The sequence below is a fragment of the Pollachius pollachius genome, assembly GCF_949987615.1.
Source record: "Pollachius pollachius genome assembly, chromosome: 3".
Taxonomy (NCBI): Eukaryota; Metazoa; Chordata; class Actinopteri; order Gadiformes; family Gadidae; genus Pollachius; species Pollachius pollachius.
In genome coordinates this window covers 4,124,776-4,142,359 of record NC_136936.1, presented here as the reverse complement: position 1 = coordinate 4,142,359, position 17,584 = coordinate 4,124,776, and the positions used below count along the sequence as shown (strand labels likewise).

At 45.8% G+C, this 17,584-nt stretch overlaps 2 protein-coding genes across 2 annotated transcripts; both read right to left on the bottom strand.

Annotated features, from left to right (window-relative positions):
* Positions 1-2,237: 2,237 nt before the first annotated feature.
* LOC307073151 (zona pellucida-like domain-containing protein 1) lies at positions 2,238-8,075 on the bottom strand (the record flags this gene model as incomplete). The annotated part of the gene is made up of 10 exons (XM_079732854.1): positions 2,238-2,371; positions 2,513-2,533; positions 3,404-3,509; positions 4,393-4,561; positions 5,022-5,102; positions 5,378-5,475; positions 5,744-5,816; positions 6,298-6,482; positions 6,924-7,144; positions 7,970-8,075. 10 exons carry the CDS (start codon positions 8,073-8,075, stop codon positions 2,238-2,240), a joined length of 1,194 nt encoding a protein of 397 aa, XP_079588980.1.
* Positions 8,076-10,175: 2,100 nt separating this feature from the next.
* On the bottom strand, positions 10,176-16,288 carry zpld1b (zona pellucida-like domain containing 1b; the record flags this gene model as incomplete). Its single annotated transcript, XM_079733498.1, has 10 exons — positions 10,176-10,351; positions 10,509-10,538; positions 10,762-10,867; positions 10,985-11,156; positions 11,996-12,076; positions 12,433-12,530; positions 12,716-12,788; positions 13,319-13,500; positions 14,146-14,366; positions 16,150-16,288. 10 exons carry the CDS (start codon positions 16,286-16,288, stop codon positions 10,176-10,178), a joined length of 1,278 nt encoding a protein of 425 aa, XP_079589624.1.
* Positions 16,289-17,584: the final 1,296 nt, after the last annotated feature.

The following is a 17,584-nucleotide window of genomic DNA, read 5'->3' as shown; positions in this document are numbered from 1 at the left end:
GGACCAAAGGCGATATTGTCCACAGTGAAGCAGCACTCTTGGTTGTCTGAGTCTGAGGGGAAATTAAAGCAACCGCAGGCTTTATTTAATCATAACAATACACTTCAAGTTCATATGCCTGACCTAATTTAAAGAAAGCTGCTTCATCAATTTTTTATAATTGTCCCCCTGCCTGCTAAATCAAATCTATAGCCGACAGACTGACTCAATGAATATTAATTAGAAAAGACCTGTAAATTACGAGGCCAAAAACACACTAGTGAGTGGGAAGTCCAACCAAACCTGGATGGAGATTTCAACTTCTAACGTTTATTATAACTTTGTTTTCGTTTCTTTCACCCAACACAGGGGACCCTGAACTGTGATATGATCCATTTGATAACGGTGTTATCAAATGGAAACATGAGTAAATAATGTGTTAACGTGGTTCATATAAATCTATTTTGCCGGTAGGGTATAGCAACAGGGGTGTAGTTACAGGCGGTCGTTGTCTCTTCGATCCCAGAGGGCTCTCCGGATATCACCATATAAGGAAAACCGCCAGCTGGTTCTTAAGGTTAATATCCGCGCCATTAGATAGAGGGCGAGAGCACGCTCTCATCTCTGTTATTTTAATTAAATTGGGGAAGATCACTAAAAGAAAGTTGGTTGATTGCGGAGTATATATATATATATATATATATATATATATATATATATACAAATATATATACTCCTCAATTAACTAACTTTTTAAATATCATATATATATATATATATATATGTATATATATATATATATATATATATATATATATATATATATATATATATATATATATATATATATATATATATATATATATATATATATCCGCAATCACCAACTCATGGTTCAAAAGTGGGTCATCTACCAGTCATTGAGTTTGTCATGACCTACTTGACAGTACCTAATATAATGATGATTATATTGATGGTGGCTGCTTGTCTCTCCTTTACATAATGAAGACATCTCACCACCCATCGGAAAACATCTCACAGGTTGGAAGACAAAAGATGAACGGACGTAAAGCCATCCCCTCCCCAGGTCCACACGCCCACATGTAAAAAGAGCTGGCTCCAACACTCCCTAACATAATGACGTAGGCTGCGGAATATCGTCTTAACAGTGGTAAGCTGTAATGCATTTCATCCTCTCCCAATAAGAGTGATATTATTGGAAATATGCACAAGTAAACTTCTTTGTTTAGAGTCGAAAGTGAAAGATTGTGTTCAGGCGCCACCTGGTGGAGTAGGAGAGAACGACGCAATTTGTGCGTTTGGCCCAAGTATCCGACTAATTACCTTATATTTATTCATGAGGACTTTGTACTTTCTTATTTGTTATGATATTGTAATAGTGTGATTGCTGGATTAAAGAATGATATGACTCAGCTGATAGGACACCCCGTAATTAGAAGCATATCATCTTTAATCCTATTATTGCATGTCGGCATGAAAAAAGTGTAAATTATATTAACAAGAGAAAGTTTCACTACAAATCTACAACCATTCTCAAGAGTTGCCATGATGCACAAAAAGCAAAGCGAAAATTATCAGAATGCTGGGCTAACTTATCCCCAGTTGGTCCCCGCAAGTGTTTTAGAATCAGAGAGTATATTCTAATTATTCTTTGTGAAGCATGGCAAAAATAATTCACACAAATGTTCCTCCTAAGAACAGACTAAGTTGTGCGTCTGGGTTCGTTGGGATAAGCCAATGGGAGGAAAACAGAATTCAAGACAGTAGCACAGCATTTGTTTCAAACATTTAATCATGCATGAGATCTGCAAGCAACATGCAACAAGAATGACAGAGAACACAGGAGATGGAGGACTTAGCTTATATATTAGAAGACCAGCTGTTCTCAGCAGGCTCCAAACATGACGATTATGGTTAGCACACAGACACATTACCCTGGAATCTTTTGCAACTAGGCTACAATGAAAATGGACAGTACATAATGGTTAATTTTCATTATAGCTTTCTTTCTATCATTTTGTCTTTATCAATCTCCAATGTAGTGTGGCAGTTGATCTTCTTTTTTCGTTTATCTTTCTCTTTCCATTTAGTTCTAATTGACTTTTAAACAGTTGTATTGACACAGTAACTCAGACCTACAGCTATAGTCCAATAATTCCTAATAAAGTAATACATTATGCCAGCAAGCATAACATATCTCTATATCTTCTCCCAGTCCTGGGTCTTTGAGACGTTGTCTAGTTCAACCGTCTCATTCTTCGGTAGAAGGTCGCAGCCGTCAGCATCGCCGCGGCTCCGACAAGAAGCAGGACCCCGACGGCAATGCCAAGTCCGATGGACGCGCCGTTCTGACCCTGGCCACTAGGGGGCTCTGTGAGCGAACGACAAAATCTTAATCAATTAGGTACGTCGTGAAACAATCAGATATGTCATGTCATGCATATTTAAATTCGTGAGAAGATCATAACAATTGTAATAATTGTACGGACGTCTATTGAGAGAACATGCTTACCCTCTTCTTTGGATGTAGTGGCTAGAAAAGATATTAGCAGTGTAAGTACATGTAAATTACATCAAATTATGATGTAACAAGTATAATAGGCCACAGAGAAGAGATTAAATCATTGGTGTCAAAGAATTTTAGCTTGTGAGGCCCTTTGAGACAAAAATGTGATTAAGGCTGAATAAATGAAAGTTAATGTGATCAGTTGTAAGACAATAGCACAAGAGTGACACATGATATATCTCTCTCTCTTTCTTTCTCTCTCTATCACACACAAACACACAAACACACACACACACACGCACACACACACACACACACACACACACACACACACACACACACACACACACACACACACACACACACACACACACACACACACACACACACACACACACACACACACGTTTTTTGCACTAGATGTTCTTACTCTGTATAGTACTATGCAGCATTTCTATAATTATCATACTATTTTATCTATAATCTTAAACTGAGATTTTTTATTGAAAATCCAACTACAATGTTAACACTTTCCTGGTAGCTTATATGGTCTTTATTGAGTATGTTTATCCATAGACTAGATCCACTTTTCGATGGTTGTTATATTGTATTTTAAACAATCTTGCTTTACTTATAGCATTCTTTAATGTAAATATAGCTTTCCTATGCCAATCTAGACCTTTGAAATGAGTTGAATTGAATTGTATTGGATTGAATCGAATTGAATCGAATGGAATCGAATTGAATTGAACTCAACAGAAGTGAATTGAATTGAATCGAATGGAACTGAATTGAATCGAATTGAATTGAATCGAATCGAATCGATTTGAATTGAACTGAATTGAACTGAATGAAATGGAATTGAGGTGATTCAGCAGTTTGTGGTGGGATACGTACGGCCCTCCGCCTTGGTCTTAATGGGCACCGTGAGCAGGGACGGCTCTGTGAGCCCCTCCTGCACCACGGCGGTGGTCACGCTCCTCCTCCTCCTCTCGTTGCACGTCTGGGGGCACAGAACCCAACAGGCACGCGTGAGGGCCAAAGTATACCACCCCGACGCCGTAATCCGTCTCCGCAACTACGGAGACCCCTCGGACGTTCGTAGTTTTCCGTCGGGATGTCGGTCACGCAATGCAATCCGCCGCCCTATCGGTCTACAAACCATGTAAATAGTGTTGTAAATAAACTTCCCAAGCTTTTCTAATCTTTTTTGGGGTTTTATTGGTTCTGAATGTGCAAAGTAAACAATGTACAAAGTAAATAAGGTGCAAAGGACCAATCACAGCCCTTGCCGTCTCCGTTGCGTCGACGGTTAGTCAAAAATATTGGACGTGCACGTAAGCTACGGAGAGGGTCTACGACAGGCTCTCCGGCTACGGAGGGGGCTCTCCGTGTCTGCGAACAGCACTTCACGGAGGACTATAAACCGGCCTTTAGGCTCGACCGACAGGCCTCAGGGTGCGTTCAAGATGCCTCGTGCACCACCCGCACAAGCTGCAAAATTGGGAAAATCGCTAAGGCTTTCTTGCGGCATTTCACCGGGTTACACCTTTTGGTCGTCATATCTCGAGTCCACCGAGTTCAGGGAGGTTGACGATACAACTCGACAAATAAAGATGGCCTGTGCCCATAATGTGTTGTGCTTTGCACAATGTAAAGTTCTGTTGTTTTGTTTTGCCAGAGAGGCTAATGTAGCTAACAATAACAATGACATGCCAACGACTGTTCTTCTCCCGACATGTTGTGTAGACGCAAAGACAAACGGGAACGCTAAGTGAAGTGCTACGAGCCAGGAAACGACATCACAAGAGCAACTCGTGCAGTTGGTGTACGATGCACCTCGAACAGCCCCTCGAGCGGGCCAGTTGGGCGGGGCCGTCACTCACCTGGAAGGTGCTGCAGGAGGCGCTCTCGCAGAGCCGGGTGATGCAGTGCAGGTAGTAGGTGGACACGGTCTCGTTCTGCTGCTCGATGAAGCGGAAGGCGGAGAAGGAGAAGCGCGCCGTCTGGCTGTCGCCGTTCTCCATCATGGTGGTCAGCGGGTCGATCGAGCACCTTGGGGCGCGTCGCGTAAAAACAGACGACGATTTGTTGGTGATAACAATAACGATAATAATCATTCTCAAAGATTTCATTAAAGGGCCCGGCTCCTTGAGGAATTTGCATAACACAAAGCATTTTCCTTTAAAGGTCCCGTATTATGCCACCAGGTGTGAGTGTGATTAGCCATTACAAGCCACTTTGAGAATCTCCCTCTAGTGACATCACAAGTGGGCGTGTCCACCTAGATATATGACGGACAGATGACCAACCTTTGCTGCAGTCCACTGGGTAGGCTGGTGGACTGATCTATCCAGCACACATCTAGGTGGACACGCCCAACGGTGATGTCAGAAGAGGCAGATATTCAAAACGGCTGTTAATGGCTGATCACGCTCACACCTGGTGGTATAATACGTCACCTTTAAGGCATATGTTACATAACGCTGTTATGTGTTCAGTTATCAAGACTCACGGGACAAAGAGGTTGAAGAAAGTGGAGTCGGAGGGCCCTGGAGAGATGGAGGCGTAGCAGCGGTCCAGGAAAACATGGAACCTGTGGGACAGGAGGGGGGTTCAGGGTCGAAGGCAGTCCTCCATCTCTCTCTCTCTCTCTCTCTCTCTCTCTCTCTCTCTCCCTATCTTTCTCTTTGTCTCTTTGTCTCTTTCTCTCTCTCTCTCTGTCCCTCTCTCCCTCTCTGCCCCCCCCCCCCCTCTCTCTCTCTCTCCCCCTCTCTCATCCTCTCTCTCTCTCTCTCTCTCTCTCTCTCTCTCTCTCTCTCTCTCTCTCTTTCCTCCATCAGTGTACAGCATCTGCATAAACGTTCTTACTGGGACGTGAGGTTGGATGCGACCACCTGGACGTAGATCTTGGTTCTCAGTTCCACCCCCAGACTGGGGATGATCAGGGGGGACTCATAGTTGGCATCCTGGTCAAATAAATCAAACAAAAGAGAGAGTGGTGCGTTTGTCTTTACATTGACATTTACACTCAGGGCACTTAGCAGACTCTTTCATCCACAGCGGTTTACAACAAAGCACATTGGTCAGAAGAATTTTAAACAATATTTCTCTGTCGGTACAGTTAGGATGTTCATAGCTAGGTAACCCATTCCCTGTATACAACACAGATAGCTAGGATTAGATGCTACGTGATGCTAAGCGCTGTTTTTAAGCGCAGGGACGTCGTCTCCTCACGTCAAACAGCTCCATGCGCAGGGTGCTGACGAAGCTCCCATTTTTGTCCCTCAAGGCGACGGAGGAGGCTGACCTGGGGTCAGAAGGGTCAAAGGTCACACACAGAACCCTAAACCCTATATAGCCATCGGATGACAATCCTAGGTAACATTTCACAATCAGGGTACATTTATAAACCGTTAATCAGCATTAGTGCCTACAGCCATAAGTATTAACTAACAGTAATTTAAAAGTTCAATAATGGACTACTAATCATTTACGTTTGGGGTTCATGTTAACTGAGGTATTCATTTATACATGATCTAATAGGGTTAAATTATACCCTGCTATCCTAACCTATGCTTGTGCTGTATAATATAAGAATTAATTGAATCAACAAATGTTAATTAATGGTTAATTATTCAACCCATATTGTAAAGTGTTACCATGTTCTAATCATAATAAGACATATAGAATATTTTCCTTCTATAGGGTTTACACTGGTATTCTGACGCTTACCACAGCTCCAAGTTAGTGATAAGGTGGATGGATGCCAAAGATGACTTCTTACTCACACGTCTACTTGTGTGTTGTTGACCAGGTACTCTAGGGGGTAGGCACAGGAGTAGTAGTACTTGAGCTCGGCGTTGTAGGTGATGGTTCCGACGGTGGGGTCGAAGGACTGGACTATGCCACTCACGTTGACATTTTGGGTGTTGGAAAAGTCTGAAAAGATCCCTGTCCCGGGCGAGTTGGTGGTCTGAGGAAAAAAAAAGTTTTTTAGGAATGTTGCTTATGAGATTTTTTTTGTAAAAGGGAGGCAGAATAAAATACCTGGAGATGTCTCAGGTTAAGGGTCTAAACATCCGAAGTCCAACTCAAATGATGATCTCCTCTTTAGTCATTTGGCATACATTTGACTGCAAAGTGACTTTGATGGCTTATAATTAAGGACCCAGTAGCTTTGGGTAGTAGTCCAATACCCTAATCGCAAGGCCATGCAGCCCCCCCGCTAGACATCCCATGTCTCATCTCAACTCTCCCGGATCAGTTCTTCTCAAAGGTTGTCGGATTTGCGCAAATTTACTCAAATTCCCATAAATTGTCTCCGCCCTGTCAAGAATCGCGTGTTCTGGACATATGGGTTGCCAGATTTGGCGGGAAATCTGGCCCAATCGGGCAACACTGGTTCTCGACTCACCTGGAAGTTGCTCCCGCAGGCGTTGCCCTCCCTGATGGGGAAGGAGAACTTCAGAACCGGGGGCACTGCCCAGACATCCAGGGTCCCCGAGCAGGCGTTGTTGTCGTTGACGAGGTTCAGGAGAAGCAGGCTCTCGTTGTAGCCCGTGTAGATGGCGGGGCAGATCTGAATGGCCAGCTCGATGGCCGAGGTCCCACACACCACGGAGATATCAGTGTATTCTGGCATGAGAAAGGCAGGACATGTCATCACCTCAAAGGAAATATTACTTGGATTGCATTTATGTAGGGCTTTTCTAACCAGTGGCCACTCAAAGCGCTTTACAATATTACCTAACAATCACCCATTCATGCTAACATTCATGCACCGACGGCGGTGTCAGCCACGCAAGGTGACAGCCAGCACGTCGGGAGCAGTCAGGGTGAGGTGCCTTGCTCAGGGACAATCGACAATCGAACGAGCAATAACATAAACATAAACATAAGCATCAACCTTCCGTTTAGCAGCAAACCTGCCTTACCTCCACACCACATAGCGCCTCAACAGAAACTGTTGATTGAATGATTATTTTCACTTTTCTCATAGGAACAGGGGTGGTATTCACTGTAGAACTTACAGTCCTTTAGGCCTACTCCTTCCATCAATAGACCAGCTGCCCTTCGGTGGGACTGTTTGAGTACATGCAGTGTTGACTGCATTTTCCTCCCTTTATAACACCTTCTTGGTCGTAAGCCCACCACCATCAATTTAATATGAAGTCCTTTAATGTCTCAACAACTGTTATGTGGGATTACCTAAACATCTTGATAGCCGCTAAGACCCTATTCAATTTAAATATCCTTCTGTTAGGAGCTGAATGTATTTAAAAGTGTCCTTGCGGTAAACAACCACAATTTAGGCTCCAGCCAAAACATCGAAATGTAGGGGATTACAGTGATTCAATGCTTAAAAAAAAAGAAAAAAGTTTAGCAAGCAAGTGTGGCTTGAGGCTGTGTGCCGAGATAAGAAAGCAGGAAAAGCCAATGAGAATAAATTCAGCGTTTTACCGGGTCTTCTACCAAACGGTCCACATTCAGATAAGGAGAGGGCCTCGCGGCCCGCAATAAAGAGGGACGTCAGGCCGAGCAAGCTGATAAGAGCCATCTCCCCCATCAGCCTCTATAGAAAAGCTGGAGTCAAAATATAAAGAAAACCAATAGCATCAGTGGAAGCATAGGCTGGAACCCCCAAATCATGCAGAGCAGAGTATCTGTAGGCTCCAGGGTGGTCAGCTGTAAAAGAATAGAATATGGTCCAAATTAAGATGTAGAATCCAATGAGGTCAAGCAAGAGAGGGCAATTTCGGTTGAGTCTTGTCTACGGTCCGAGTTATTTGCACTAATTCTCCAGCTCTTACCTCTTGCGTCTGTTTGCTGATTTAATTATTGGGGGCTGCGGGTGGCGTTATATATGCGACATGGAGAAGAACTATATAGCGTGTCTGTATTCTATACACATGTGTATTCTATAGAATTGGATGGAAACAGGGTCTATGTCACTTTGGTGGGGCTACCCTGGGTGCCTTAGAACAATTCCCTTTTGTGGCTTAGGTTTAGTGGACCATTTCCTGGAGGCAAATTCTGAAACCCTAGTCTTCAGAGTAACAAGGTGGGACAGTGGCCCATACGTCTTTGTGGTTTTTGTGGAGCATAAATCTCCTCTGTTGGGTGAGTATATGAAACTTAATAAAGTAAGAGAGTATATGGTTGTTGTCTCGTGGGACATGCATAACAATGAGAAATTAGGTCTAATTCTCACCAACAGGGGCTTGTGTAAAATGCAGGTGGGGCTTGTGTAAAAGGCAGGTCGCATTTTACACAAGCCTGTCATTGAAAATAATTTTAGACATGAAATGTTGTTTTTTACTTCAGCCATTTGTTGCATAAACCTTGGATCAAAGGTTTAGTGTTGGTGATTGTTTTGTTCTCAAAACAACACATTTTTCTAATAATCTTGAAGAAAACTCCTGGCTGCAATTAAAAAAACAATTATGTCGTACATGTTTTAAATCTGAAAGCAAATGTGATTTTTTGATTTAAGGTAAAATAGGTAATATTCAATAATTAGTCTAGTCTAGTCACGTGTGTAGGATCCATCGTCAAAGCTCTTAAAACTACGATACACAAGTTTCAATTTCTCAATGTTTTCAGTGGTCTTTCATTAACCAGTGCAATCTCAAACGTCAAAAGCAGCCTTTGATAAACTCCTTGTGGAGAGGGGGGGAGTAAACCAGAAGATTGTATTTGTGTAAGGTGACCCGGTGAGGTGAGTCACCTGGGAAGAGGAATGTGGACTGCGATCGGGGTCAGACCTGACCATGGGTGTGGCTGTTTGAGATTCAGACCAACCCGGGCTATCTACAACCTTCATGCACAGATATACACACATGTACTCACAGAACATTTATATCGGGTCACAGTGAAAAACATGTGGATTCCTCATCTCATTTTGACAGGTGAATTTGGGCTTGATGTCATGCACACCATGACCCGGCCTCGCCTGATTTGGATCAAAGGTTTGATTCGGTAACAATAATATGTGTTTATAGTTCCACATGAGAAGTCGATATCTAATAATTAAGTTGAATTTTATCCCCAGTCTTGGGGCTGAACTGAGACCCAACAAGGGTTTTATTTATGGTTCTAATCTCAGTAGTCAGTCAATGCAGAGGTTGTGCTAAAGGCAGAAATTATAACCACACCTTTCAAAATAGATTCCTTCAGATTTTGTGATTCATTTTTATTTAATGTAATGTAATAACTTATATATTTTAAGTTCATAGTGAAATTTGAAACAATAGAAACATTAAAATCAGCACACGCACATTTTATTTGATGAAATAATACATATTTATAATATGGCCCAATGCAAACTTTTGTATATCTCACATTTGGATTTTTTTTTATCTGTCATTTTTTTGCTTCTACTTCTTGTTTAATATTTTTGATAAACTTTTAATAATTCACATTAACATAAAATATAATGAAAAATGTTACAGTACTTATGTTTGATAATACCAATGAATAGCAAAGAAATATGCAGGCAAGACCAAGTATACAGTATATATAGTATATATAGAGTATATATAGTATACAACATTCTAGCACAGACTATCCTAGGTTTACATTCAAAGAGTACACACACATATGGATATAATGGTGACACACATGCTTACATACAGTGTACAGTGTACAGTGCACACCTATGATCAATTCATTTGAAGGTTGGGTTCCAAACCCCTGATGATGTCATCGTCGGGGGGCGGGCCCTCCGAAGGAGGCGGAGCGCAAGCAGGACGAAGGCGAGGCTGGTCCCGCCCAGGATGACCACGCCCGATATGAGGGCGCTGGTCGTGGGGTTGATTGGCAGCGAAGAGTCGTCGGATCCTGCTTGATAAAAAACAACAAGAAGAAAACATGAACATGTGTGTCAACCTTGTGAAGTGCTTCATTGCCGACCAATACAATCCGTATGTAGGCTGGCAAATATTAATATAAATAATGTTATGTGTCACTATCTAGATGCGGGATACATATAAGGACTCACCAAGTTGTGAATTAGTGGCTGGAGTTTCATCTGTGGACAGGTTATTTTATTTACAAAGCACGTTGAAAAAACGAACCAGGTTGATACAAAAGTACTGCACAGATAGATAGTGAAATAGAGAGAGAGAGTGGTAGAGCACTACAGAGAGAGAGAGAGAGAGAGAGGGAGAGAGAGAGAGAGAGAGAGAGAGAGAGGGAGAGATGGTGGTGGAGAGAGGTAGAGCAGCACAGAGAGAGAGGAGAGAGAGCCATACCGCTCCTGGTGATGATAGGCCCCGCTGAGAGGACCGCCTTATCAGACGAGGCGAGGCTGGAGTCTCGGCTTCCTCCCTCCTCTCGTCGTCTTCGCCGACCACAGATCTATCCAATCACATCGTCAATAAACCAGAATCAGCCACGTTCACGCGTCACTACCCCCCGATTCAGATCCACCGCTAACTGTGTTTGCATCGGTCGGCGTTCCTATCTCCTCCTTACGGGCATCAGCAGGATGCAGTCGTCGGCGCGGCACAGCTTGGTCACGCAGTGCAGGAACACGGTGGACATCTTCTGGTGCCGGTGCTTCACGAAGCGGAACACCTCGAAGGCGAAGCGCCCCGACTGGCTCCGCCCGTTCTCGAACACCGTGGTCTGGGGGTCCTTGTTGCACCTGGAGAGCACCGGTTCAATTCAACTTTATTTGGGTAGCACTTAATCACAGGTACAGTCTCAAAGTGCTTAGACGGCCGTGTGTCTATGACCCCCCCCCCCCCCCACTGTCCCTAGCCCCCCAAGAGGGCAAGACAAACTCCCTTAATTAGAAAGGAAGAAATCTTGAGAAGGAACGCGCAGATCCCACCTTCCAGGGATGGTCAGGAGTGCAATGGGTGCCATAATTCACATACATACATACATACATACATACATACATACATACATACATACATACATACATACATACATACATACATACATACATACATACATACATACATACATACATACATACATACATACATACATACATACATACATACATACGTAAAACATTTTTAAATCAGTGGGGGGGTGCTGGCCGGTTAACCGTAAGGGGAGTCCAGGCATTCATTGTTTACACAGAAACATGTTTTATCTGGGGGGCAGGGTAGTGTATTGGTCAGGGTGATCCAACTCACACACAAATGTCCTGTAGGCATCCTAGAGCCAGAAAGCCCTAACCCCTACCTGCTCCCTTTTGATGTATCTACCCCAAAACTCCCTCTAAGTCGCTTTGAACGAAAACATCTGTTAAATTATGACATTGAAATGAGAACTAGCTGTCTGTAAGTTTACTCGGAGAGAAACAAGGTGATTATTCAGGTCAAATCTCTTAAATCCAGACCACATTTCTTAAGGGGCCCACATTGCGAATTGAAAAGGATAATAAGCAAGGAGAGGCCCTCCACTTGTATGGTTGATCAGCCATTCATGGTCTGGGAAAGAAGCAGAAGGAGAAACCGGCGAGATTACCCGAAGAATAGGTCATAGCGCAGCTCGTCGTTTGGGTTCCCCGAGGGGGTGGTGTAACAGTAGTCCATCAAGATGTTCCATCTGCAGGAGACACACTCAACCATGAGAGCCTATTGGAGGGCCGGGATAGAGATCTAACCTCACAGGGGGAATGAGAATGACTAATCTGTCCTGCTCTGCTCCTGACTGGCGCCTTCAAGACCTGCAGTCACATAATGGTTTGATACATGGAGGATGGCGACTGAGTTGATTAGATGAGATAATATTTTTTGGGGGCGAGGCAGGGCAGTGATGTGAATGAGTGGAACGGTTAAAGTGACTATAATGACCTGATGGTGTGAATGCCCTTTGACACACATAGTCAGTTATCAGAGTTTATGCAATATATACAGCCTTAATGTAGGTTCAGGAATCAATATTCAAATGTTATTTAGCACCGTTTGTCCAGGTTTGTGGCTTTAACCGCAGCGAATACTCTAGTTTTCAGAGCCAGGCCGGCCGTGGGGATGGACAGAGGTTGGTTATACGTTGAGTCCTGGAAGAGATGAAGAAACGAATGACAAAAAGGTTAATTTTATATATCTAAACGCACACTGTTTAGACAAGCGTGGTTATCAGAGTGTTGAGTTACACTTTTGAATCACAGCCCTTGATTAAACTTAAGATTTCAATGAAGGAAATGCAATGTCAATATCAGCACGGTGTACAGTATATACTTACGTTGTACAACATCATACTCATTGTGCTCACAAATGTACCATTATTGTCCTTGACTGAAATGGCCGCAGATGAACTGTGGGGAAGAGACATGATGCAGGTGTCATTGTCCAACTATGACATCAGAGAAGGAATATTAGTATGTATTCCATCAATGTAGACAGACTGTCTGTCGGCTATGTTAACATTGACGTTGAGTCGCTTGGCAGAGGCTTTCATGCAAAGTGATAAGCAAGTCAGGCTGACAAGAGCCAAACCACACAACCAATAATAGAGCAACCAAAAGAAGTGTCTGAAAATCACTGACATTCACTATTCATCATTCATCAACATCATTCATCATTCATTCCCCATTCGCGTTGACGTCCATCATGGAAAAATAAGCTGTGCGTACGTGCATGTACTTATAAGCTTACAATCGAAGTTTGTACTTGCAAGAAAGTACACACGGTTTGTCTGTCGGTTTACACGCCTATAGTCACGACATCAATATTGATACATCTCATGCATATATACATATATAGAGAGATACATCTTATCCAGGAAGGTCCACTCTTGGAAACGTAAAACATCCAGTCCTCTGGGAGTCCTCTCCGGTGTACTCACGAGGCCACCTGAGAGTTGTTGACCAGGTACTCCAGGGGGTAGCTACAGCTGAACTTGTACAGCAGGCCAGGCAGGTAGCTGATGACCGTTGCGGGTTCGGGGGTGTCAAGAAATCCCGAGATATTTCCGATTTGAACGAGGGAAGTGTTGCCATAGGCGTTAGATCCATAGGCTGTGGTGACCTGTGAGGAGCAGAACGTCTTGGTTTAATCCCTTCGATGTGTACACAACGTAGGAAGCGACATTGCAATGACTGCCAATTAGTTATTTAACAGACGATTTAGGCCACGATCAGGTGTAGACATTGGGGTCGAACCTGGTGCCTTTGGGCTGGAATGAAACATCATTATCACTACTAAACTGTCAGGACAGCACGCATCTTCCGTCAGAGACTGGGAAATGATCAGTTAAGAGTGCATCTCGGGGCAGGAGAAATACAAGAAAAAATAAGAAGAAACGATAACAATTCTTGATCTACTGTTTCTAAACTGTAACACTTAAAGCAGTTCGCTTCTTATATTCTTTATATGTACTGGCATGCCCACATTGTGAGTTGCTTTGGATAAAAGCGTCAGCTAAATAAATGTACTGATACTATCCTCCCCCTCCCCTTCTGACCAGAATATAACATTGATGTATAATCCATGATCACTGCTCGTTCTCTGCTATTCACTCTACATGTATTCGCGAGCCTTTGTGTTTATGTGTGCCCATGTGTGCGCACACGTGCATGAGGGCGCACGCGCGTGTGTATGTTTGTTTGTGTGTGTGCGCACAAGTGCATGTTCGCTGTGTGTGTGCGTGCGCGTGTGAGCGTGTGTCCTTACGACCAGACTGTTGTCACAGGCCTCCAGGGTGTTGAGGCTGATGCTAAACAGCACCGCCGTGGGGAAGGTGTTGTTGTTGACGAACCCCCGGCACTGGGCGTCGCCGTGGCGACCGTTGAGCGCGAGGTCGGCCTCGGTGTAGCCCGAGTACAGCACGGGGCAGAAGTTGATCTTCAGCGTGATGGTCTGAACACCGCAGTACACGCTGACGTCCCGCTCCGCTGGGAAAACCGATGGGAAACCAACGGGAAAACCGACGGGAAAACCGATGGAAAAAGAGCAGGGAGGAGAGGAGGAGGATGAGTGGAGGAGCACTGGAGGAGAAGGGAACACAGGGGAGAACCAGGAGGAGGAGAGGAGAACACACGGGAGAACCAGGAGGAGGAGAGGGGAACACTGGGGAGAACCAGGAGGAGGAGAGGGGAACACTGGGGAGAACCAGGAAGAGGAGAGGGGAGCAGAGGGGAGAACCAGGAGGAGGAGAGGGGAACACACGGGAGAACCAGTAGGAGGAGAGGGGAACAGAGGGGAGAACCAGGAGGAGGAGAGGGGAACACTGGGGAGAACAAGGAGGAGGAGAGGGGAACAGAGGGGAGAACCAGGAGGAGGAGAGGGGAACACTGGGGAGAACCAGGAGGAGGAGAGGGGAACAGAGGGGAGAACCAGGAGGAGGAGAGGGGAACACACGGGAGAACCAGTAGGAGGAGAGGGGAACAGAGGGGAGAATCAGGAGGAGGAGAGGGGACAGAGAGGAGAACCAAGAGGAGGAGAGGGGAACAGAGGGGAGAACCAGGAGGAGGAGAGGGGGACAGAGGGGAGAACCAGGAGGAGGAGAGGGGAACAGAGGGGAGAACCAGGAGGAGGAGAGGGGAACAGAGGGGAGAACCAGGAGGAGGAGAGGGGAACACTGGGGAGAACCAGGAGGAGGAGAGGGGAACAGAGGGGAGAACCAGGAGGAGGAGAGGGGAACAGAGGGGAGAACCAGGAGGAGGAGAGGGGAACAGAGGGGAGAACCAGGAGGAGGAGAGGGGAACACTGGGGAGAACCAGGAGGAGGAGAGGGGAACAGAGGGGAGAACCAGGAAGAGGAGAGGGGAACAGAGGGGAGAACCAGGAGGAGGAGGAGAGGGGAACAGAGGGGAGAACCAGGAGGAGGAGAGGGGAACAGAGGGGAGAACCAGGAGGAGGAGAGGGGAACAGAGGGGAGAACCAGGAGGAGGAGAGGGGAACACTGGGGAGAACCAGGAGGAGGAGAGGCGAACAGAGGGGAGAACCAGGAGGAGGAGAGGGGGACAGAGAGGAGAACCAGAAGGAGGAGAGGGGAACAGAGGGGAGAACCAGGAGGAGGAGAGGGGAACAGAGGGGAGAACCAGGAGGAGGAGAGGGGAACACTGGGGAGAACCAGGAGGAGGAGAGGGGAACAGAGGGGAGAACCAGGAGGAGGAGGAGAGGGGAACAGAGGGGAGAACCAGGAGGAGGAGAGGGGAACAGAGGGGAGAACCAGGAGGAGGAGAGGCGAACAGAGGGGAGAACCAGGAGGAGGAGAGGGGAACAGAGGGGAGAACCAGGAGGAGGAGAGGGGAACACTGGGGAGAACCAGGAGGAGGAGAGGGGAACAGAGGGGAGAACCAGGAGGAGGAGGAGAGGGGAACAGAGGGGAGAACCAGGAGGAGGAGAGGGGAACAGAGGGGAGAACCAGGAGGAGTAGAGGGGAACAGAGGGGAGAACCAGGATGCCTCGATGCGTCTGGCTACTGGCTAGGGTGTGCACCTCTCTGCAAATGCATAAAAGTTGCAGGTTTGACGCCTGGTTACCACATGTAGGCGTCCTTGAGCAAGACGCCTAACCCCTACCTCAATTCACAACTAAGTGGTAAGTACTATTTAGCAAATGTCTTGAGGCAGAGATAGGGGATGACACAGAGGAGGTTGAAGACATAAATGTATATTTTGATGACATTTTAGTGAGGAGCGATCCGGAGGTAAGACAGCTAAAGTTTTCTTACCAGGGAATCGGCTGTGGAAGTTGGCGTCGCAGTTGTATCCGTTGAATTGCGCGAGGCTCGAACTGGTATTGCTCATCAGGAGACAGAACAGAATCAGGGCCCTCATTTCAGTTTGTGGGACACATTTATAGCTTATCATCCTCAAAATGTCTGCTTTCCACCCACAACATCCCTTAGGCAATGAAGGGAATTTAAAAACACACAGCTTGGACTACAGAGGATATGTGTGGCCGTGATAACTGGCTGTCAGGTCTCTATTCTCTACTCAAGAGTCCTCACCGCTGTCCGTGTCCTACAGCCTTCCCCGCTAATCTGAAAACTTTGCTCTAATGCACCTGAGTCCCACTTACCCCCCCCCCCCCCCCCCCAGTCCCCTGAAAACCTTTTACCAAACCCTATTTAGACTCATGTTGGGCCCTTACTCCAACCCGTCCCACCTCGCCCCGTCTCCTCTCCCCACTACGACTCTCCCGTCCCCGCCTTGCCCTCCCCCATCCTGTCCGTCTGTCTGAATGGGCTTCTGGTGGACCTAGTAATCCATTGTACTTGTCTGTCATCAGGAGTTCGTAGCGAGAGTCCGGATCAGCGGCGGAACGCATGGAGAATCATTAAAAGGGCCTCTTTCAATCTAGATAAATCTGGAGCCCGTTTAGATAGATGGACGGGATTGGGGAGTCTTATTGCAAAATCAATTCAATATGCTTGTGTGCGTGTTTGTCTGTTTGTGTGTGTGTGTGTGTGTGTGTGTGTGTGTGTGCGAGAGAGAGAGCAAGTGTGCATGCGTGTGTGTGTGTGTGTGTGTGTGTGTGTGTGTGTTTGTCTGTATGTGTGGGTGTGTGAGAATAAGTGTGCATGCATGTGTTTGTTGTGTATGGGCACAAGGGTGTGTGTTTGTGTGTGTGTGTGTGTATTTGTGCATCAGTGAGTGTGTGCGTACTTGGGCTTGTGTGCAATCCTGTTGCGAACCCCGTGTAACATGGGAACCTGTGTCCGGCCTGAAAGGCCGGGGCCAATCTTTTCACGGTGCCCACAGAAACCCAGGTTGGATCTCCCGGCGTTCCCACTCTTCTCCCCGCGGTCCGATCGCCTTCTGTCAGCGCGGACAAACGGAGGGCCTCGGCGGGGGGGCCAGGGGCCCTCAATTAAGCTGTCATCAGCGGGTACAGCAGGCGAACCACAGCCTGCATTCACACAGAGGTACCAGGGCCCAGTGTCCGCGGCCGGGCTGCGCGTAGGCAATCCTGAGGCACAATGCCTGGTCTTCACGGAAGGATCACAGAGGAACGCCCTTTCACAAAGATGCAGTTACTAATTGCACATTAAAAGGCTTTGTCGGAGGACCCTCAAAACGGCTTCTGTCGATAAGGTTGTATTATCTTTCACCTCTTTTATTACGTTTTTTAAACTGGGTACTTGGCTGATGAGTTTCCCATTC